This window comes from Acanthopagrus latus, chromosome 19 (genome assembly GCF_904848185.1).
Source record: "Acanthopagrus latus isolate v.2019 chromosome 19, fAcaLat1.1, whole genome shotgun sequence".
NCBI classification, from domain to species: domain Eukaryota; kingdom Metazoa; phylum Chordata; class Actinopteri; order Spariformes; family Sparidae; genus Acanthopagrus; species Acanthopagrus latus.
The window spans coordinates 21170012-21193854 of record NC_051057.1 but is presented as its reverse complement, the minus strand read 5'-3'; the positions used below and the strand labels follow the sequence as shown (position 1 = coordinate 21193854).

Below are 23843 nucleotides of genomic sequence, written 5' to 3'. Positions count from 1 at the left end.
GCGGTCACAGATCAGATTTGTGCAGCGAGGACACAGCTTCTGTACATGGGGTGTATACTCTACAAACTGAGCTACTGGGGCGCCTCGCCCAACCCTATTTTAGTGCTACTATCGGTGTGGTGGCACTGGGTAGCTTCAGGTTTTGGGTCATTAGTTGGACAAAGCACACAATTTTAAGTTGGGCAGTGATTCAACATCGTAGATCACTGACCTTCAGAATAATTATTTACAAAGCTGCAATGAATTATGAGCCAAATATGGTAAATCTCTCTTTCAGTTACACAAATAAGAAGAGTTTGGACTCATGGTTATAAAATAAATTAATACATATACTTTGAACATTTGATGTTGTATACATTTCTTTTTACTGTGCAATGATACTGATAACAGAGATGTCCTTGGAATATTTGAGAAAGAAATCTCTGATGGCCAGTTCTGTCTTTATCTAGTGAAATATATTTTAACTGATTTCAACCTGTATAATGTGAGAATTTGCTGCCTTAAACATAGTTTTACATAATTACATTTGACAAGAAGTATTTGTTTTCATTTATTATTATTATTTGTTTATGCTCTCTCCCTAGTTTTTGTAATTAAACTCCCCCAAAAATGTCACTACAATCCCTAACTTCAGTCTCTAAAATGTAAACGTTTGCTTAACACATTTTATTGTAAAACATATAGAACATATGTGGGGTTTAAGATTTGAACGCCTTTTTTAAAGTTGTGTTCAGCATTTTCTTTTTACCGTCCTCTTAGTTTTGATAGACTGAACAATTAATTGGTTCAACAAGAAAAACAATGAACGAATTACTCAACAAATAATGATTAATCGTGAGTTGGAACTCTACATCCAGCCGTTTGCCAGCCTCGTGCAACTTCTACCCATAATACATAGTGGCTCTCACTGCAGTTGCCATCACTGCACGACATCCAGACAAAAGGGTGTTGTGCGGGAGCGGCTGCAGCGGAGAGTGGAGAGAGATGATGATGATGCGAGTTGAAAAACTGTGTTTTTTTCCCTGCAGTGGCCAGCAGATGGGTGCTGTCTGCTCTATCCTGGCACTCCCGCTGTATGATTAGAGCTCAAGAATCCAGCCATTAAACACACAACAGATGGGACATTTTCCATCTTCCACCCAGCTCTCATTAAGCAGCCAAACAACATATAGTGGGGTTGACGAGTGCAGGCATGTTTTCTAATTTGACAGCGAGAGAGGAAAAGAAGAACTCCTCCTTCACAGATGTAATTGAGGTTGTTTAACTTGGCATGTAAACATGAGGAGAGGAAAAACCATCGGAGGCCTCCTGCTCTCATCCAGGCAACCTTTGCTTCGCCGAGCCGTGTGAGGAGTGGCGAGCGTTGGGTTCGAGGGTAATCAAAGCTGAGGGTTAGGACAGATGGCGTTCGGAGGGTAGCGTACTGGAAGGACAAGTCACTGTTGACTTTGGGAAACATGGTGGGGAGGGGGTGACTGACACACCAGCCAGCCCACAAGACTCAGTGGGAGTCATTACTGCAATGGGCCTAATTACCTTCAGGCCTAATCTGTGTTTAAATACCTGCTGCTTATTCCTTTTAATTACCCACAAGCGTTGGGAAAAAGATTGAAATGCAAGGTTGGAGAGTTTGTTGTGATTTTGCATCCGTGTGTGCAGAAGGAAGAGGAAATATATGCAGGAATTGTTATAATATGTCATATTTTCAAGCCTCAGGTGCCTAATTGTGGCTTCAGTGTTATTGCGTCTCTCCTGGACTGTTTGCACAGAGGGCTTCAGACTGTCATGGAGCTCTACAGTAAAAAGTGCGTTTGACAGCGATGTATTTTCTTTTTTTCTGTTTTTTTTTTTTTTCTTCCACAGCGTTCACCTTCATTTGAGATGTTACTCAGACAGATGTACTGTCTGTAGCCTGGAAACTAAACGACTCTCGCCCGCATCACTTTCGAGGTGAGAAGAAAGAGAGCTGATTCCCAGAACTTCAGATCTCGGTTTGACAAGAAGACGAGTCGAGGGAAGTTTTAACCATCGAGCCGGGTCATGATTATTAGATGACCTGAGGTTGTTTTCTGCCGACCGGCCTTGGGTTACGTAATGTGATCAAAGTCGTGTTCTTGCAGTTGTTGGAATATAACTTCCAGACCAGAAATATCATTCGCCTCCTGGAAAAAAAGTGCTGAAATGAAGGTGGAATGTTAAAATTAAAAGCAGCTGTCGAGCAGTTGGAATGAGATTTATGACAATGAGTGCAATTAATTTTTGGGGCTCGGGAAGCAAGTGTGCGACTTAACTGTGTCACGTTGGGTTGCTGGTCTGGCATATTCTATTATTTATACATATTTCTGGCTCAATAGCTACTCTCAAGGTGAGCAAAGGCATTTAACACCTGCTAGAGCGGGCAAACAGATTTTTTTTTTTTTCAGGGCAGGCTTCATTCATGAATACTGTTTGATGTTGTGCAACTGGTCAGACCTTCACCGCATTGGGAGAGTTGAATAAATAAACAAAAAAACAAAATCGTATAAAAAGAAAATCATGTTCTCTCCAAATCACGCTCGATATTGGAAAAGGGCTCACAGGCTCAGGCAGTGTTTGTAGAAACACTACTGAAACAATCCATTCAGCCGTGATTCCCTCTGTGTTTTTTTTTTTTTTTTTTTTTTTCGAGTAAGATGGCATTGTAGAAATACTACAGTCTGCTTGGCTAAACCCCTGAAACACTGGCACCTCTCTCCAACCTATTTATCTCCCCCAATTTCGTGGAACCTCCAGGGTGTGCTGTACATTCAGAGGATTGCCCCGCCTGTGAAGCTGATCAGACTAATCTGCTTCCTTTCACAAACCATGAGCTGGGTCACGTCACCCGACAGACTCCGAGGCAGAACGCTCCTATTTTCAGACCGAGTGCAGATCAATCAAATGTGTTTTTTGGCACTTTTGACAAAACTGGCTGTCATCAGATAATTAGTTCAAAAGTATATATCGTCATTGCAGAGGATGCGTCATAAGAGAGCTTATATTCACAGATCAACAGGAGCAGTGTTGAATCCTTGTACTGTGCACCATCATGTGCAAAATCCAAGAAACATGTAGGAGTTTTCTAAAAACTGCTAAATATACACAACTTTACTTAAACTTAATGTTAGCAGAACTGCAGTGCTATCAGACCTGGAGTGAAACATTGCCAGGCAAATATCGACATGGACGTTTAAAGGAGCTGACATTGACGCTGGGTGCTGGAGGAGAGGCAACAGGACATCGCTGAGGAACAGGAAATAATGTTTTTCTGGCGAGGGACCCAAATACATTTATCAAAACAAGCCCAATGTCAAAGTCATGTTTACGGCAATGCGTCACTGCCGTCACACGGAAACAAATCTCCCACTCACAGGATTCAAATGATGGACTAAAGGAAAGATACAAAAAAAACTTAAGAGACAAACACATTTGTGCTGATGAAGTTGTGTGTGTGACTGGTAATATAACTCAGCTTCTGAGACTCTGCTGTGCTTTACAAACACAGCTCCAACAGGTATTTACATTTCTGACTGAGCAACCTCGTGTCTCTGCAGATAAACTTGCAAATCTCAAAGAATTGCCTTATAGGAGTGGGTTATATGGCCGATCGATACAATGATCGATTAACCAAACCATGTATTTGTAAAGCTACATGCTACAAGGAATACAAAAAAAAACACCAGACGTTAGAACACACATTGCATCCACTGGTGCAGAATATGTCCTTAAGCTTGACTTTCATTTATGCATCGAGCAACAGGTTTGTGGCGAGCTCATTCCGAGTCAGCAGAAACAACATAGAGGAGAAAAATAAATTCACGCTCAGGCCTCGGGAACACATCGCAGCAGTCTTACAGTCTGGTTTCACACGAGCGCAAAGCCAACGCTAATTTTCTCCTCTGCGTTTTGTGTCGTGCTGCACTTACTTTAACTGTCTTGTTTATTTACCTCAGCTCAGGGGAACGCTGCCTGGAAAAACACAGGCAGCAGCCAGGCCTCATGCGCCGGCAGAAAATGTTTCTATTTGTTCCTTTGAGGAGGGGTGAAAAGTCAAGAGACTCTTTTGCTGTGGTCGCCTCTCTGCGACTGGTCCCTCTGTGCTCTGAGGTTAGAACAGAGGTGCGGCGATATGTGTTCTGACCCTCCCTCGTCTTCTGCTATCTGGTGTTTGACATCGGCAGAAAGCTGATGCTGTGAAATCGAATGCAGTGGGTGAGCTCTCAGCAGGAGCCCAAAACATTAGCTATTAGTGGCAGGTGATAGGAGCCTGTTCTCCCTCTCTGCCAGACTGAAGAGAGGTGCTGCATCCGTGTGCTCCCAACATGTTTCCCTCTCCCGCTGCCAGTATTCTGACTTTATCTTCCTGGCGTTTTAAGTGCTTCACCTACCGCAGTGTCATCAGTGGCTGCGGATACGTGCAAGAACTGTTGGCTGTCCTCGGCCAAGGTCTTATTCAATTTAGGTTGTTTACATGACCGGTTGATTCCCCGCAATCGAGTTTTCCTGTTTCCATGAATAAACCAGGAGGAAGAGACACAGTGTTTGTCTGCCAGTGGTGTCCTAGCCACAGGTTGAACAGTTCACCTACAAAAATAAAAATGAAAGTATGAAAATGTTCAGCGCACCACTGGGAGTGAAGGGAACAGGGAGGACAGGGAGTGGAAACATCACGAGGGCTGGGTATTTTTGTGCAAGCGTGGATCGGTAAAGGAGATGTGATGACTTAATGTATCTATATTTTATATGCAGTGTGCCCAAAAAAATGTTTAATAATTTAATACTTTAAAAACAAAAATGGGTTTATCTATGTCAGCTGAGTGGTTGGTTATCTAGGAACGGGATGATCCCACAGCGATGCAGTGGTCTTGAGTTACAGTTGCACCCATTTAACCTTTTCATCATTGATTGGTTTATTTTGAGCAGTCAGTAGATCATTCATTGATTGACCAGCAGTCCAAATAACCAAAGGTGATGATGGCAAATGATGATGTACAACAGAGGAAAGCAGCACATTTACAGTTGTACCGATGCCCCAATGCCATTTTCTCTTTCTTTGTGAAACCTACTGTACCGTACCTTGGTACCTTGACGTCTGATACTGAGATCAAACAAACAAAGGTCAGGTGTCCCATTTCCAATAAATATGGATGATCTTCGACTGATGCACTCAACAACACCAGCGTTTTAGGCTTCATTTAAGGTATTTTACTATCATACGGGTATCGACCCAACCCTACTTGGTGATTCTGCTGCCAGTAAATATTTGGATTCTTTGTTCGATAAATGACTTCTTAATTTTAATCAGTCTATTAATTAATAATTCCAGGCCCGCAAAAGTTTCGACTGCACTTTGCAACAGCCACAAGAACCCCCCCCCCCCCCAGTCCAGACACTGAGGGTGCACAGGAGAGCAGCATAAAATAAACTAAAGGCAGAGAGAGAGAGAAACATTTAAAAAAAAAAAAAAAAAAAAAAAAAATAGGGAAACAGCAAGAAGTGTGTGGCTGTGATATTGGATAGATGAGATCAGCAGATGAGAACAGCTGATATGTCAAATGACAGCCCCAGAGAATGACAGCAAGGAGATTATGAGTGAGAATGCGTGAGAGGAGTGAATGACGGGATGTCATGGGAAATAAACTACATGATAAGAATGCAAAAAGAAATTGTCCTCTTGTCGGAACTTTAGCTGGAGCCTCATTTCTCAGTCGGATCAGACTGTCGGTGGTGGCAACGAGAAAACCAAGCAAAAAAAAATGGTTTAAAAAAATCGAGCCTTCTCCTTCAAACTAACTGAAGAACAGTCATGATTTTTTCACAATCAGAGAACCAAACCAGGATGTTGAAATGAAGGTAAAGCGTACACCAAACTAGATAAGGAGAGAAACTGCATGTGCATGTAAACAAAGCCACTTATCTTATGCATCCTGCCAAGTTCTTTATGGCTGCCGCTGAGTATAACCCATTTGGCTAAACGCTGCTCATATATGAACACGCCGTGGGCAGAAGGCTGCTCAAGAACAATATCATCATCGTAAAAATGGGTGGGGGGAGTTATTTCCATTGACAGAGCCAGATGCTGTTGATTTCATGGCTTTCCGAAATGTATTTTGCCTCGAATCGGCATGATAATCAGACAATTACGGGACTGATTGAAGAGAGCCCCAGGAGGCGAAAGTGAAACCACTGGAAACGATTATTCTCATCCTGACACAGAGTCTGACTCACTCAGGTAACTCTATTGTCTCCAAGATGCTTCGACTGGGTGGGAAAATGAACTACAGTAGTAAATGAGAAAATTAATTCTAAACTGAGGAGCCTTAAAACAGCCTTTTTTGAAAAGGGACCTATCAGTATTCTTTCACCGGCTTGATATTCACTGGAAGTGAGCAGCTGTAGCAGGATTTGCGTGAAGCTCTACCTATGCAGATGAGAATCTCTCCCCAGATTACACATGTTTAGAGTGTTGCCGAGTATTTATCCCCCACCGCTTTAATCCAAGTCGATGTGGAACAGACTCTGCCTCCTCTTTTCGCAGCCTGGTCTCGCAGCAGGTATTACAACCGCTTGCACTTAGTCGACATCTCCAACAACTATGGTTTGAGCTGCGTAATTTGCATGTAGAGATACTTGAAACATGGGGATTAGCGATGGTTTCTAAACCCATCTTAATCCATATATATGTGAAAATATTTATATTTATAAGAAATAAAAATTCAGTGATTATCCTTCAAAGTATGTGACAGTCATAAGTTGCATTAATGTCTTGTTTAAGCGTCTCCGTCTAATGTTGTCACGTGCATTGTAAGAAGTAGAGAGCTGCAGCCTTTGAAGTCTGTCAGCTCCGAGATCCTATTAAATATCAAATGCATGTGTTTGTCCTCTCGATAATCCCCCACGAAGCTGCTATTCTGCTGCACCACTTTGAATGTTGGACTTTTCCGCTTGAAGTTGTTTTTTTTTTTTGTTTTTTTCCCGACTGTGGTACTTCTTATCAATATTTTTTTATGGGAAAGGGCCTAAACTTCTTTTTTTTACTTTTGGTGTTTGTTTTTCGACTCTCATCTCTCGCATAATTCACTTAAAGTTTCACTTTGTAAATGCATGGGGGCTGTTTTTCATATAAATGGGGTGGCAGTTTTCTGTTTTTGTGACAACTCGGTGTGACTAAGAAGCGCGCACAGTCTCCACGGGAACAACCTGTTTATTTGTGAGATAGCATTATGCAGGCCCCCACCCGCTGTCATACCAAAACACCACAGGATTGTCTCTTTGTGCATTCTTAACATGTTAAGCGTGTTTTTGTGGACTTTTTTTTTGTGAAATGTCAGTCAAAAGCCTGACTATTTGACTCACAGTTTGAAGTATGGATTTAGCCAAGGATGATTCAAATCCTCTTTTAATGATGCTTTTGGAGCTTTTGTGAACACTGAATAACCGAGAAGTAGTGCCGGAAAATATGAGAAAAACTGGAAAAACAATTTCCATTCTAAGACTGTCGCTAAGTCCAAAACTTTCGTTTTGAGACTTGGAGAAGAAATTAAGTCCACTTGAAAAAAGGTCTCCTTTGACATTTTCAAGATATGACACTCAGTGTCCATCAATCAGTGATCGCTGATCAAATGAAAATTACCTGAAAGCACTGAATAGTTTGAACCTCACACAAAGCAGGTGTACCATTGATTTTATGTAAAATCAGCAGGGTATGGTAGAGGTGGTAAAGTCAGCAAGAACATTTTTGTCTCATTTGCAAACTGAGCATCCTGCGTCCTCCTGTTCTTCTGGCACAAGTTCGAACTCGATGTACCCTGTTTGAAAAAAGGCCTCGTTCATATCTCCCTGCACAGCAACCGCGATGAGATTACAGAATCATTATTTTCTTTAGTCGTGTCATCTCACCGAAGGGCATCTCAGAGAAGCAAGGTCAAATGACGGATTTTATCAAAAAAGAAAGAAACGTAAGCTTCGAGGAGTGATTTCATGCTTCAGCGGCAACTAAATAACACATTGAACTTGAGGAAACACTCTGAGACTAGACGACTCCTCACATATCCTCTTTCAAGACCACACAGCTGCACACGTTGGAGCGCAGGACTACCAGAACTACCCCTGGATGCTCAGAGACACAGAAATTCAACAATGCTTGCGGTTATTTTTCACTACTTCAGTGCCATCTTCAATATATAATTTTGATTTAGAAAAACAGTTCCCGTCTGCGTTTTCCATTTCACCGCCTTCTAAAAATCACCCTCTGCCTTACGTCTGAGTGGCTTGATGTCTGTCCTTATCATAGTAAATGTATTTCTTCCTGCCACACTTATTATTCACCGCGCTGAGGGACACACTAAGCCTCTGCCCCGCTCCTGTTAAAACATCCAAATCAAACCTTTCGCGGATATTTTTTAATAAAGCCAACTCATCCTTTGAGTCACAGGGCTGCCGCTGCTGGGCTCTGATACATGACTCTGACCTCACAGGGCGCTATCAGTCACCGAGCAGCTCTCTGACCTTAGAGACATGGACAACCTTTTAATAGCACTGTTACTCCCCGAGTCTAAACTTGTTTATATCATCTGCACAACGATAAAAACGACTGGAATACTGAAACAAGATTTTCTTGCTGCTGTTGTACTTTATCACAGTCGGCCAGTTTGAAGTGCACGTCCTCATCTGTGAGGATTTATGAGTTGCAATTTAATTGGAGGGAATTAGTGGACATTTAGCTTCTAATATCCATCAAATTAATCTCTAACTCTGTGTTTCTGTCTCCCCTCCTCTCTCTCTCCCAGGAAATCCAGAATGGCTTCCGGGATTAACCTCTGCTCTTCGTAGAACTACCCAGAAGTTCACGTCTGTTTGCACAGTGTCTCACAGCCTGGGAAATTCCATAATGTAAATGTGTCCTGCTCTTGTTCTTTTGTGAAACCGTCGGCTTGGAAGCCATGAACCTTAGAGGATCTACCGGGACCTTTACTTCCATAGTTTGGATTTAAATCCCTCTTTTTGCACGAGCCTGCAGCGGTGGCTAGTGGTGGTGGCGGCTGCTGCGGCGGCGGCGACGGTGGTGGGAGGACCTTACCACCTTGGAAGACGGGGATAACTTTACAAACGCACACGCCACCATGAGGATATCCACCACCTCCTGTCTCTGTCCCTTTCTGGTCTGCCTCTGCTTCATCCAGAGGTGCTACGGGGCGAGCCACCACGTCCCCGCCAAAGTGCCCTCCAAGAACCAGACCAAACTGGCCAACGGGGAGACTGAGGTGCACCACAGGCCTAAGCGTGGCTGGATCTGGAACCAGTTCTTTGTTTTAGAAGAACACTTTGGAACAGAAGCACAGTATGTGGGGAAGGTAGGTTTTCATTAAACTGTAAAAAGAAAAAAAAACTCTTTTGATCACAGGGAACTTGCTTTTCAACAGCTTACTTGGCATTTTTCTCTCCCCTCTTGTTTATTGAGAAATGGGTTAGAGCAGGAGCAAGCTGTTCTATTGAGGTAGATTGCCGCGTCGGCATTGTACACGCTTTTTATTATCGTCTGAAGTGGAAATTCGGGGTCTCGTTTGAGAAGGTGTGCATCGTTTTTCATCCTCTCCTGTCATTACGTTGTCTGACCGAAATTCCTCTTATGATAATGTCCAAAAAATGTTTTATTCTCTGTAATTAAGGAGTGCCTCTCAGCGTGCCTGTCACTCTGGGAAGCCGGCTATGCAAGAGTGGATTCGGTAAGAAAGTGAGAATGGCCCTCTATATCAAGCCATCTTTGAAGTGAAGTATTAGATTTGGTCTCTCTGTGGGAAATGAACCCAGATCTGATCTCTTGGTGGGAAATGAACCACCGCAGTTAGAAATTGGACAGTAGTGCAATGGGGACACTATAAGCCGGGGTGCCTCGTAGTTAGAACATTTTATGAATGTAATTTCAGTGTCATTTCAAACTGATGGATTTACCTCGCAGTAGAGGAGATGGTAGAGGTTCTCCTTCCCGCGTGTGCAGAGGGCACGACGTCGCCTGGTTGTTGCTGGTGACTTTTCTCTTAGCTCCACAATAGGCCACAGGGAGCTGGTTAAGTCCTCTGCTTGCAGATTGCCTGCCCTTATCTCCTGAAATGTGTTTCTCCGCTGCAGTGATCATTATTCTAGGCACTCAGACACAGATTAATCCCCTCAACCGCACTCTGAGAGAAAGAGAATGGGGAAGGCAAGAACGTTCCTCTGACTGCACATATGTCGGTATTTCAACAACAGTGCCATTTGGGGGGGGAAAGAAAGAAAAGGAGAGATGACATGGATGGAAAAAACAGGGAGGGTTGAGAAGGAAAATGAAAATCAACAACAGCAAATATCACTTTCCACCTCAAGCGGCTCCTTATTGAAATAAACCAGGGGATTTAATCACAGTGTCCTTGCGAAGCTGACAAAGCGGGAAAGAAAGGTTATTTATTGGTGAAACATGTTTTTGCTAATATTATTTGACGCCTGGATGAACCATAAAATCCCACAGCGCCAACAAACACAATCCAAACCATTGTGTCCTCAGTATTAGACAATAGCAAAGATATTTGCAGCATTCAGAGCGTCAGACGGTCGATGCACAGACTGCATGAACAAAATTACTCTCAGATTAAATTCGTCCACTGCTTTGAAGTTCACGATTGCTCGGTTCGCTGGCTGGTTAGCTGATGTGCTAGTTCTACTCCTACCTTAAGGGTGTTGTTGTTCTGTGTGTGTGTGTGTGTGTGTGTGTGTGTGTGTGTGTGTGTGGCGGGTGTCGCTGATGAAAGCAAACATAAACAGCTAATCCTGGATGATAATAAAGCACTGAGAAGAAACATAAACATTATTAAGGAATCAATTTGACATGCATGTTTAAAGAGATGAGGTCTCCAGATGGTTAGCACAAAAAAACATTTAATTATGTGGGCTGGGACTCGTGTGCACTGTCCTAATGTGGCCAGGAGACAGAATGACCCTTAATTAGATGAAGACAGGAGTGGAGGAGGAGGAGGAGGAGGAGGAGGATTAATGCACTCAGCACGTACTCTGTATTGTTTTGTTTTGTTTTTTTTTTTTCTCTCCTCCCTCTGCTTGATTAAAAACTCTGGACATTAGCGAGCAGCAAATGAGCAGCTCCACTGCAGGGAATCGCCAACACTCTCTTTGTCGATAATTGCCATCATCAAAAAATGTGAAGTTCTGAAACAGACGTTTCGTGATAACATGTGTGGGATAGTGCACGCCGAAATGAATTTTGAATTACTGCATGGTCAGTGTAAAAAGCAGAAGTGTGCTGAAACATCTGCAATGTCAAACATCAACCGAGCGCACCGCAATGAACGACGTGGCCTTGGGAACTGGGAAAGTGTCATGTGTACATTTTACCGATGCTCTTACATAAAGGACAGCACAGTGACTAGACTGACTTCTGGGAATAAGTGAAGCGGCCAGTCTGTCAAGAACATTTTTAATCCCCTTGAGGTATGCCATAATCCCCAGTGACACCTTTCTGAGGGGCTGATGCATTTGGGAAATGACAGCTTTGTGCATGAGTGAGACGCAAATGCTCGGTAGGGGACAGAGCTTGTCCAGATACGAGACAGGAGACAACCCGCTCTCCCAATGGGAGGTGTGAATGTCTTCATGTCAATCAGCTCAGCGTGGCGCTTTGAAGTAGTCGTGCAGGTTACAGACGGGATGGTAATTTTTTGAAGACGATGCAAATCCCCAAACCCTGAATGAGTATGAACTGCGATGAACTGACTTCTGTAACTTTGTTGGAGGAGCTGCTGAACAGCTGCAGCTGTTTGATAAAGAGAAAAATACAGTAGATCCTCAGTCAGAAATCCTTATATCAAGCTACGATTGGGTGCAGCTAAAATATGCAGCAAATGATATAGGTTTGACTGAATGGGAGCTTCAACCTGGGTGGAATACCCCTTGTCTTATCCTGTGTTCATTTGCAGAGCAACCCCTGAGAAAGGTGGCTGAATGTTTTATTCATACATCTAAAAATGGATTGTGCTGTGACAGAATCAGGCAACTGTCTTGTTGTATGTACAGTAATAGCTCAGCAGTGGGAAGGAGGAAGAGTGGAGTGGAGGTTTTTTTTTTTTTTTTTTTTAATTAAATTCCTTTTCATCCACACTTTGCAATTCAGGAAACAATTGCATGCAAAGTGGAATGTTTTCAGTGTTAATGCAGTCGAGTGTTACATGAACAACGACAGTAAATTTAATGGCAAGTGTTGCATTATTACTGTGCATTTGTTGGAATGAGAAACATCCTGAACAACAGCAGAAATAGTACTTAGCAGGAGACATCTGACTTCTGACACTCAGACACGTGCAGCGGTGCATCTATATTTGTACGTGTGGCAGCGCTACACATTCAGACATTTCATTACAGGGTTGCAATTACTTCATTTGTGATTAATCTGCCGATTATGTTCATGAATAATCAGTAAATGGTTCAGTTAGAAATATTTCACAAATTCTGTGAGAAAATCATTCAGTCCAAAGGGACGTCTTCAGAGTGCTTCTTTTAATCCAGCCGACAGAACCTTCATTCACTGTCATAAACAACAAAGATGAGCTGCTGGAATCAGCAGACATTTGACTTTGTTGAGTATCTTTTAATTCAAGTTTCAATTAATGCAAATATATTGTGAAATAGAAAAAAAAAGCCCTTTGCCGTTTACCAGAGCTGAAAATGATTTTTTGGTCCAACCATCAGTTGTAAAACCAAAGACTTTCTATTTACAGATAGACTAAACAGTGAATTTTCTCTTTTTAAAAGCTCCAAACAGCAAAGTTTTGTTTGAGTAGTGACTTAAAACAGCATCCACTGATTGCTTATGGCCAACTGGGGACACATGAACAAGATACATGACCAATTTTTGATATGTTCTTATTGTAGCTCTGCGTTGGTCGTCACCAATTCTTGGTGGAATCATCCGTCTCTGCAGGTGCTGAACCATATGTGTCATTTACAATTTGGGACATATGTCCCTGCCACTCTTTTAAAAGCATCATTTGTTAAAATGTTCTTAAAATTAGCTTTCAACAATAAATATTAACTAAGAGATCAAACTGATTGACTGACATGCACCTGTGCTTTCAACATTTGCTGTAATATTGGCATGATGTTGAAGTGATGCATATAGATGACTGTCACTTGGAAGGACACCAATATTGTGCATTTTATTCTGAATACCTTCATATTGTCGATGATATAGTAGCTATAGATATCCCCCTTTTAGGATGCTTTTCCTGTTGTAATTATATATATAACTCTGACTTCATACTGATCCCCTGTTGTATTGCCTTAAATCACATTTGTTAGACCATGAAAATGGTCCCTTCACTGAGCCCTTACGTACGTACTCGCCATTTTTCAACAGAAAGTGGCTCCCTTCTGCTAAACGCTCCTCTTTGTTGCCTTCTTTGTCTGCAGTGTGCAGCAGGTTTGTATCTGATCTTTTCCACTGAAAGCATCTGCCTGCTGCTCCCTCTCTGTGGGTTTGTCACCACAAGTGACACCTTCCACGATACGCGTAGTCATATAATCCATCGCTAATACAAAAGTATTGATTGCTGCAGGTTTACACATTTAATGGTAACCAAAACTGAACAAAAGAACAATCAATTTAGCACCAGCATGTACATTCTGTAAATGTTGTATGTGCATATCTGTGGCACAGTGCCATTGATTTTTTTAATTTTTTTTTCTTCACCTGGGTTTGAGTCAGTCTTTGTTTGCAAACGTTCATTTTGATCTTGTCAGGGATAGAAATGTGTTTGATCTGCTGAGTCCTTGATACAGTCACACATTCGCCAAACAAAGGATGATAAAAAAGGATGCCAAACCATATGAATAACAGTTAAACTTCCATTGATGCCACGGAAAAATAACACTTCAAGCTTACTGCACGCCTGCTGTCTGTGCAGGCATGCGTAATTTCCAGAGTGCATTCCTCTGTCCTCTGGCTCAAACGTTCAAACATATTAGCACCATTTAGACACTTGAGACTAAAACCATTTGCCTTCGCTCAATGCCAGAGCACAAGGCAGAAACATGTTTTCTAAAGCTGATCTGCTGACGGTTTCATTTCTGTCTCGTTCCAATGTGAAATTTTAGCAGCAGTTAGAGGCAGAGCCATTAAATGAGTGTCAGGGTTGCTTCCGGGACTCTAATAATCTCATTACTGTACATCAAGAAGTCAACCATCCTGCTGGGAAGACAGCGATTCACCCCCCTGCAGATGTCAAAATAGAGGACAACTATTGGGGCGGATCTCCGTGATGTGCATCACATCTCCAGCACGCCCCTCATCGCCGTCTCTTGATGTATGGTCATTAGGATGGCGCTCCATCATCAGGGTTTGCTGTGACTGTTACGAATCAATCGAAGAGAAGGGGCCGCTCAGAGGAGTTGATTAGGAGGGTGCGTGGCCAAAAACGTGGTGATAATCAGACAATCAAGCACGCCCACATAGAAAGTGATTAAGTCCTCTTGAGTGAAGTAAAAGAGCCGAGATTTAATCAAACACGAACCCACCCCCCCCTTCACTAATTGCAAATATGAAGCCAAGGCACTGATCATCAGCTAGTGCACGTAACCTGCTTGTTCCTCCTCCTCCTCCTTACTCCCCCCTGCTCCCCTCTGCAGGCACACTGTTGACAGAATAAACACTCCAAAACCCCGACTCCCACCTTCAGCTTCCATTTGAGCATGGGCACGGCCTGCTCTCCGACATCAAAGCGACGCAGTTTTTAATGACTGTTTCTGCGGGCCGACACATTGTCCAGCGCAGGTTTGACTGCAAGAGTTGTGAAATCCCAACGAAGAGCACGCGGATAAACAAAGATGTCGAGCTTGCAGTAAAGCATGTACAGCTATTTGTGGCTTCGGTGCATCTCTACAAATGTGCTGTGCCCTGGTGTAGCCCGCAGGCCCGTTTAGCTGAGTCATAAACTTGATGTCTCACTGAAAGTCGAACTCTCAGAAAAATCTATTATAAATCAGCGTTGGATCAATCAGCCCAAATGTAGCCTGCGTGGCTGTTATTTTGACATATTTTGTACTCTGTGCCTGGCATAAAATCTGATTCCGGATTGTCACATGCAGGGTTTATTGCCATACTTATTCATTTTCCGCCTGCAGCAGAGAGATATTCTTCTCATTGGCCTTCTTGTTCTCTTTCTGCACAGTCCATAATGAGTGGACATAACAGCAGCATAGCAACATCCTTTAATGCAAGCAGAGAGCCAGTGAAGGCTAGCTTGGTACATACATTATGTGGATCTGTAAAAAAAGAAAGAGTACGACCGAGCCATTACAGAGGGCGTTTGACAATAATGCAATCCGACCACGCACATACATTATCGGGATCTGTAAGAGGACGAAGCAAGCACAGATGAGGAAAGAAGTACAGGAGTCAAACAGATGAAGGTCAAGCTGCGTAGCAACTAATCATGTATCAGGATGGCACTGAATAGAAAGTATCCTCCCTCGCTGCATGTAATTGTGAAGATTGTGCTACATGTCATGTACTCCCACTTTTCAAGCAGCTGATAGTTTCAGTGTTCCATTAATGATTGCCAGAATCTAAAGAGATTAAATAATTTTCTTGACTCTGAAGATAGACATGAATAATGTCTGTTTGAACTGCAGCCACTTAGTATTTTGGCTGATTATCACAGCACCATGTGGTCAGTCAGCTCTACACTTGTTCTGCAGGAAGATTTGGCAGGAATTGCATAATTGGCATGCTGGTTATGTCTAAACCGAGACTGGATGCTGTGATGGTGCATATTGTCCTACTGGTCAACAATTGGAGAGGTTGGATCTTCTCTCATCCGCTATGGGTGAACGAGTTTATTGATGGTTATGTATGATTTCAGAAGTTTTGAAATTCTTTTAGCAACTTGCTAGCTGGTTCAGTGTGTTCCTTTCTCTTTGGTTGCGCCTGTTCATGAGAACCAACACAGTCTCGTCCATGTTTAAGATAAAAACTAGCATGCTATATCAGGTTACATTTTGAAAATAAAAGCGCTAAAGTCCCTCAGTTTGGTTTACGCCCCAGAGCTATTTTGGTGAAGATCTCGGTTTTGCTTAGAATAACTACTTCCTGGCTGTGTTTGCCTCAACTAGGACTTGAACCAGATCATTCAAGACCTCCCATTGAAAATGGACTGTCTGGTTCTTTGAACTGCATTTATCTGTTGTTCTGCTCATTACCACCCCCTGCTGGCACTGTATCATCATACATGTGCAGACTTTTAGCACTTAGGCGAGCTACATGCTGACTTCAGAGGGAACAGCAGGTCTATTATTTGCTCTGACATGAGACTGGGTTTTCTTGCGGTAGATTTATTTCTTCTTAACTCATTCATTCAAAGCAGGATTCCCATGAGTTTTTGTTTTTATATCCCTGAAAAAGGAAGGGGAACATCAAGCCCTTGAAAATTTTGGAAAACAGTCAAAAATAGATATGGGTCATTAAAAGTGTTTTTCTTTACCTTGTGCAAGAAAACTGATTCGGAAAAGTTCTTTTGATGTGTGTTTTAGCTAAATGTTGGTTAGCATTCTGCATTCTGCTGTCTGTGTGTGTCTCCTGTGGTTTCTGCCATCACTGTAACATGGAGCAATTGAGACTCCCTCTCTTTTTAATTGTTTTCTGTGAGCGTCTGCATAGCCTGCTCATTCTCGTTATGAGAATTCTTAGTGTTGTAACAGTAATTAACCTTGATCCATGTCTGAAACTATGCCTACATGGGAATTACGACTGGAAAGTCCTTGAATTTGTTGTCTAAGGAAGGTATGGGAACTCTGTTATTTAGTTAAGATATTCTGTTGTATAGTAGTTGTTTGTTGAGTGATTACGAGCTCTGTTGGTGGACTTAATGGCTGCTGGATAATGCAATTGATTGCTGACATTAGGATTGAAATGATTAGTTGATTGTTCATTTTCTGCCAATTGATAAGCCAATCAAAAACAAATATGCTTCTTTTAGCTTATCAAATGAGATGTTCTGATGCTGATTGTTGGCTATTTTCTGACCTCTTACCGGGGGATCTGATAAATCAAATTTATAAAATCGCAGACGTTGTGAATCTCCTGCCAATTCATGTTTGTTCTCACTGCAGTTTTCCTTTCAGTGAATGAATAATCTGGATTTCTGCAGCCAGCGTCATTCTATTCAGATGTTCAGTCAATCCAGTCATTCCAAAGTGCAGTTCAGCTCTCCAGAAATGGTATAACATATAAATAAACCAACACAAGAAAAGATTTGTCATGTGCTGAAATATATATACATACAAAAAAAATGTTTTAAAATGTATTCATGATGATTTCTGAATAATATCAGTTAAAACTGTTAAAAATACATCACAGATATGGTGATTTTTAAGAAGGCGGGTTCACTTGATGTCAGCTGTCAGCTTTTAACAGCAGCCAGATTAGTTAATGATCAACCTGCCAATCAGAAACCACTTAAATGAATTTAGCATTTTGATGGTGTTGGCCAAACAGGTGTAAGTACTTTTTCCTTTTTAAAAGCTTCCCCTTTTATTCATCTGTGCAATTTTCACTCTGTGCTCCATCGAACTCAGAATGCGTGGCACCGACAGACTAAATGAGTGACTGAATAATCACAAGTTACAGCCCCAGTTTGATCACATTTGTGACCCATTAACTTTGATATTATCGAGCACTACCAAAATGAGTAAAAAAGTACAGTTTAATGTTGCTGAAATAACGCCGCAGTGGCAAATATCTGTCGGGTTGGAGGATTTTGTTCTTCCTCAAATTTTCTCCCCCCTTGTAATTGACTTAGACACCTGACAAGTGGTATGACAGAGCCGAAGAATCAGAATCAGAATCAGAATCAGAAAAAGCTTTATTGCCAAGTACGATTTTACACATACGAGGAATTTGTTGTGGTGATATTGGTGCATGCATCAAATAACTATTAAGTGAAAATATAACAAATTAACAATATAAACTATTTAAAGAATAGATAATATAACAAATTAACAATATAAACTATTTTAAAAAGTAGAAAATATAACTATACAATATAAATATATATACACAATCTGTTTTTTGGGTAAAAGGATAAAAGGAGCAGACCGGCTGGCAGTGAACAATTACAAGAATGATGTGCAAATGAAAATGTGCAAATGAATAGGAAGCTAGATTGTTTGGCTGTGAGCACCAATTAGGTTGTGAACACAAACCGTTTACGGCTACTTTTGACAATGAGCACACACAGCCCGAGCAGTGAGAAAAAAACGTAGCTTGTTGTCGAAAGGAAAGTGAAGATACACTATCTCTCAGGTTGCTCCTCTGGGCATATGATGAAATTATAAGTCCTTGAGATTGGAGTGTTTTTCGCCCGCGACTTCGGAGCCCCAGACTCTACTGATCTCTTTAAACTCCTCAGAAATGCATTGCCAGCTGCCAGCCGCCAGCCACATGCCAGTCATCTATTCCACTAGTCTTTAATAAAGTCGCCCATAGAGACAGAGAGATAAACCGCAATCCCTTGTTTTGATGCCCTGTGGAGGAAAAGGATTCCTCTAAGTCTTTGTGGAGACATGTCCACAAAACAAGGTTGCGGAGGTCATCGTTTCACCTCTCACATGACATCTCCCCGGGCTTTATTGATCACTGTGTATGGGAGGTTTCCATTCGTTGCCATTCATTATTTATTGCGCGAGCTGGACATCGCCGCGTTCCCTCCCTCTTTCATATTGCCACATATGCTGTTGATGTATGTTAAGCTCATAGCGGGCCTGCTCTGCCGTTAAACAAAACTGACACTAATTACATTAAGGCGGGTAGTCATGAAATTTTCTGTGTGATCAAAATGAACTATAAATAAAATATCCCGTCCCTGAAGCCGAAATGCAGTAGCAGCAACCGTCTGCAGAGAAACGGAGCCCTGTATTTGAAATCCTGTGTCGGAAATGTGCCCCGAGCCCAGTTTTGTACAATCGGCTTTGACTAAGAAATATATGAAATATAAACTGTCCCCTGAACACTAGTGATGGAGCTCCCCATCCAGAGAAAATTGGACACCCCAAGTGAATTTATTTACCTCCTCTCCTCTCTAAGATATCATCAAGCAGTCACAGAAGGTCAGTAAACTTGAGAAAGATGAGTGCAGTTTACCTGCAGCAGGAGGAGGTATATCAGTATGAGATCTACCAATATCGGTTGTGGTATGTTGTCTTAAATCGGTCTTTAAGGCTTCAGTTGACTGAGTTTGTTTTAATTCACTTGATTTTTCTGTTAGAAATGAGGACTGGCACGCGTTAGCTCTGAGTTTCACCCCTAACAATGCTGAAACACAGAGTTTAAGACACCAGACACTGAAACAAGTCCGGTTGTTTAGAATACAACACCTAGAATTACAATGACCTGGATGGCCGAGAACCTTCATCAAACAATTAGCTTCAAATCAAAACATTTAGAAATGTGTCTTTGTTAATAAACCGTGTGAGAGAGATCACTTTGTTTGCAGATCTTTTCCTAAAGATTCCTGTGGCCCCAACATCTCCACCAGTCAGATGGTTAGGGGGGATCTCTGTGTAGCCTGATAGGTAAACCTGGGGCTAAAACATCTTCACATTTTACATCATATAAATCCAATTGATGTGAGTGTACGGAGAGTTTTCTCTAACATTATAAAGCTTAGGCACAGCAACAAGCGTTTTGGAGCACAACGTAAGCCAAATAAATGTTAAATCAATGGGGAGAGCGACAAAACTAACAAGATATCTCTACAGAGGTTGTTGTATACAAATAATAATCTGAAATTATGTGAAACTGCATTTCCATGATTCAAAGTTTATGAAGGTGTATTTGTAAGATGCACCAGTTGTAAAACTCAGGCTCAAAGGTGATACTGATGTCCAAACAACAGTTTTGGCCAATGCAGATACCAGCGGCATGTTGTCTATTTTACTTCTGTTCTCATTCAGTCCTCCCCTTTGCCAATGAAACAAAGAAATTCTCGTCATAAAGGTATAAAGTCCTTCAGCCCTTCATCACACCATCTTTAAAAGTACAGATTTATGAAACAACCTTCAAGATAACCTTCTTTCACAAGAAAAAAGATTTTTTTTTTTTTTTTTTTGCTTCAAAAGCCTTTTCAGCCCTCTTTAGAAATATGTACTCATTGAGAGTTGTTCAGTACTTTCAGCCTTACAAACTGATGGTAGGAATGTCACAAGCCAGGAGATCATGAATACAGACAGTCAATAAGACTTAAACCGCCTGAAACCCATTTTTGACCTTTATATCAGTGCATTCAAGTTTCACTCCATATTCACCTTTGCGGTCATTTTGATACTCGGATATGTACATTTACTTTTGCTTTTTTCTAGTGTTATTAGCAGATCAATCAATAATATCTCCTCTTCTTTTGTGAAATGTAATGGTGGTCAAAAAGGTACTATGGTATCACACAGGATGTTGGATGATTTATAATGAGCACACGATGGACCATGACGAGGTGTTACGGAAGATTAGGAGGATTTCAGAACCAATCATGACCTGTGTTAATACTCCAAGCATGTGTCTTTGTCCAGTCACTCTTCTCTGATTTGAATGTATCCTCACACTGTTTCACTCTCAGCTGGCCTGACACTTCTGTGCTTCCGGCCCGTGATGTTTGTGTAATGGCCCGCAACCTGTTGACACTTTTATCACCCATAGATTTTGGAAGGCAGTAGGCGCCATATGCATCATTGGTCCGCACTTTGCCGAGCATGATTTATTGGCTCCTGCAAGGGAAGTCAATGGCTAAATTAGCACTCTGACTGGAGGCGTAATTTCATTTATGAGCTGGAGTTGTAGAGTGCGGCTGGACAGAAGTGGATATATCCTCGTATTAGTTATGGAAGTGGTCTGTCTTTAAGTAATAACTCTGGTTCTCTGCATTTAAATGATCAAATTTGTGTGTAGGAATTGATTATCAGCCAGTTCTAAATGTCTTTGACTACATTAAAAATTCAGTGACTGCAGAAATGCACCAAACGGTGTCAACAGAGTAATCGGTCCTATCCACAAGGCCATAGATGTGTAAACATGTTCTGATTTCTTGCTTTGAAGGTTGTGTTTCGTATTAGTACAATCTAGCAACTGATTAACTACCTGATTCAACAGGATCTTTGACTCCTTATCTAATTACAGGCTTGATATTTACCACGGAAAGGACGGTCGGCTCTCATCAAGAGCCGGGCCTGCAATCAACGGCGGCTTTTTAATTACTAATTTATTTGCCAGGCCAGGTTTAGATTAGATGTGGCCTGAGGACTTCCGCCGCTCGACTTGTTAAATAGCTCACCTCTGGAAATGTTTGTGTATTTTATACTTGGATCAGTGAAGTCTTCTGCTCTTTAGATAGACGTGCGTATGTGTTTGTACCTGTTACATAATTTGAAAATGCACCTGGGTCGGCCAGAATTGAGTTTTTCCCATGTAATGCTCGCTATAGGTGCACAGGCTGTCCAGTATTTTCAAATTCTCCCAGCAGAGATGTCTGATGGACACCCGGTGGAGGATTAGCAGAGCTGAAACACTGTAGTAATTAATTATGTAACAGAAGACAGCTACGTGTTGTGCTGTTTGGTCAATAATGGGTGCAGTGTTGCTCTAATGCTCGAAAATAAAATTGAGCAGCGTGATGATTGATTGTTTCTAATTTTGGGTCACTGTGAAAGTAGACCATCTTGTTTTCAGCTCTCGTCATTACTCCAAGACACTGAGCTGTGTCCCAATTCTGGGAATGCACCAGTCAAACGTGTTTACAGCGAAAAAAAATAGAAAAATAAAAAAAAATCATGGCAGTTGGTCGGCCAGTTATTTCTGCAGGCTTGGCAGGAGAACATTATATAAATCCTTACACAGAAAGCAGATGTAGGGCTGGGCAATGCGCCAGTAAACTCATTATGATATGCATAAGATGATATAAGTTGATGTCACTATACACTACTCTGTTGAGCTTCATAATTCCCTGAACCTTGACATTGAGTAGTAGGAGTAGATCAAGAACCCTGACTGACCAAGTTTTACATGAGCTGCAAACAGAGAATGTATTAATGTGAGGAAGCTCGACAAAAATAGAATGAAATCTTAAACCTTGTTTGTCTAAACTCTGAAATGTTTCCAGCCGGGAAGCTTGCACCTTGGGTCAGTTCAGATTTCTACTATCAAAAAGCCATTTACATTAACAACAGGTGCAGCACAGTGACGTCACTATTTGCTGCTGCTGTGTTCCTCTGAGAGCCTTGTTGTGCATTTGGGTGGATGGGTCTAATTGCTGGTGCTTCAGGTGATGAACCTAATTCGTGGTCTTTTCCGCATTTGCTGGTACATGTGTTTTACTTTGGTAAACAACAGGCACCATCATCTGGACTGCAGGTAGTCCCTGGGCTTTAGGCTGCCAATGTATCTCCACGCCACTGATGTCTTATTGCGTCATCTATCCACAGCAGCTCCTTACATTTAAGGTTGTTGTGGACTGTTGAGATGTTGTTTTTCCCTGACGAAACGAAAAAGTTCCCTCCAGCAGTGCTCGTCTCCTCCCATCCAACCATCTGACTTTTACAACAGTGTTGTGTAAAGAAACCAAAACAGCTGTGTCTACTTTGGGAAGCCATATGACTGGTTATAAATAGCTTTTTTGTGATGTTAGGTGTAGTAGATTATCAAGCAATGTAACATTGGGGATTTTATGTTCCAGTCAAAGTATATTTAGTTTATATCACCTATCCCTCATCAGATGTATCAACTGTGCAGTTATTCACAAATAACAAACTGAAATTGGATAATACACCTCGCTGAAACATATGTTGTGACATCTGATTTTGAACATTTAAAAATATTTGAAACACCTACACTTGCTGAAGAGTGTGCTAACTTGTAAAGAAGTTTTAACATCCTCTTGCGTGACATAATTATCACATTTCATTTGGATATTTCAAGTCCGGTTGGGACAGATGTTGTGACATAATCATGGTACGGAGTGAATTTCCTGTTGATTAGTCTCAACTTGTGACTGCTCTTGCTAATATCTTTGCAATGTTTTTTTTTTTTTTGAAACTGCTCAAGTTGAACTCTTGTATTTCTTTTTTGTTATTGTTTTCAGCTTGTCTTTGTTGTTCAGGCGCGGAGGATTTGGTCTCTTGGGGAGGGTTCTGATAGTCGTCTGATTTTGTTGTGCAAAACTCACGTCAAAGTGCTCACTAACAGGACTATTTTATGTCTGACAAATAGTGCTCGTTGGATTTTGACAGAAAATTCAAAAGATTCTGTCACCAACTCTACAGTGTGTTACCCTGCAAACGTGTCCAGGTAATGCATATATAATAATAAGAGAAGGAGTAACACATAATCTCCTCACAAACACAGCATGAATTATGTATTCGCAAGTGTGTCTATCGTATGTTCTCCAAAGCATCGCATGAATCTTGTTTGAGGCTGAGCTGACGTGTGTGCTGTGGAATCCAAGGGTTATTTTCACAGTTCGCTTGATGTGTACCTACAAATGTGAAATGCAAAAATGCCACCAGTAAGAGCAGTATGTAAAGTGTGCACAGCAAAAATGGATTGTTCTGTTAAGTTGTGACAGTTCCCTGTGGAAGAAGGAGGCTAGCAAAGTCCATGTTTCTTAACATGTTTTATTCATGGGCGAAAAATGAAGTTGTTTAAATTATGATGTTACTGTTGCACCCTGGTTCGAAAATACAGTGGCATTGTAAAATATATTTATAAAGTCTTAAACTGCAACCCAGCTGAGCAATTGGCATGAAAG

The 23843-nt window shown here is 41.5% G+C and overlaps 1 protein-coding gene across 1 annotated transcript in view; it reads left to right on the top strand.

The window, feature by feature from the left end:
* The window catches only part of LOC119009032 (cadherin-18), a 90309-nt gene that overhangs the window by 12418 nt on the left and 54048 nt on the right, over positions 1-23843 (top strand). The window contains exon 2 of the mRNA XM_037079923.1: positions 8808-9371. Within this exon, the coding sequence (XP_036935818.1) occupies positions 9141-9371 (231 nt within the window). The 5' untranslated portion in view covers positions 8808-9140. The remainder of the gene's footprint in view (positions 1-8807; positions 9372-23843) is intronic.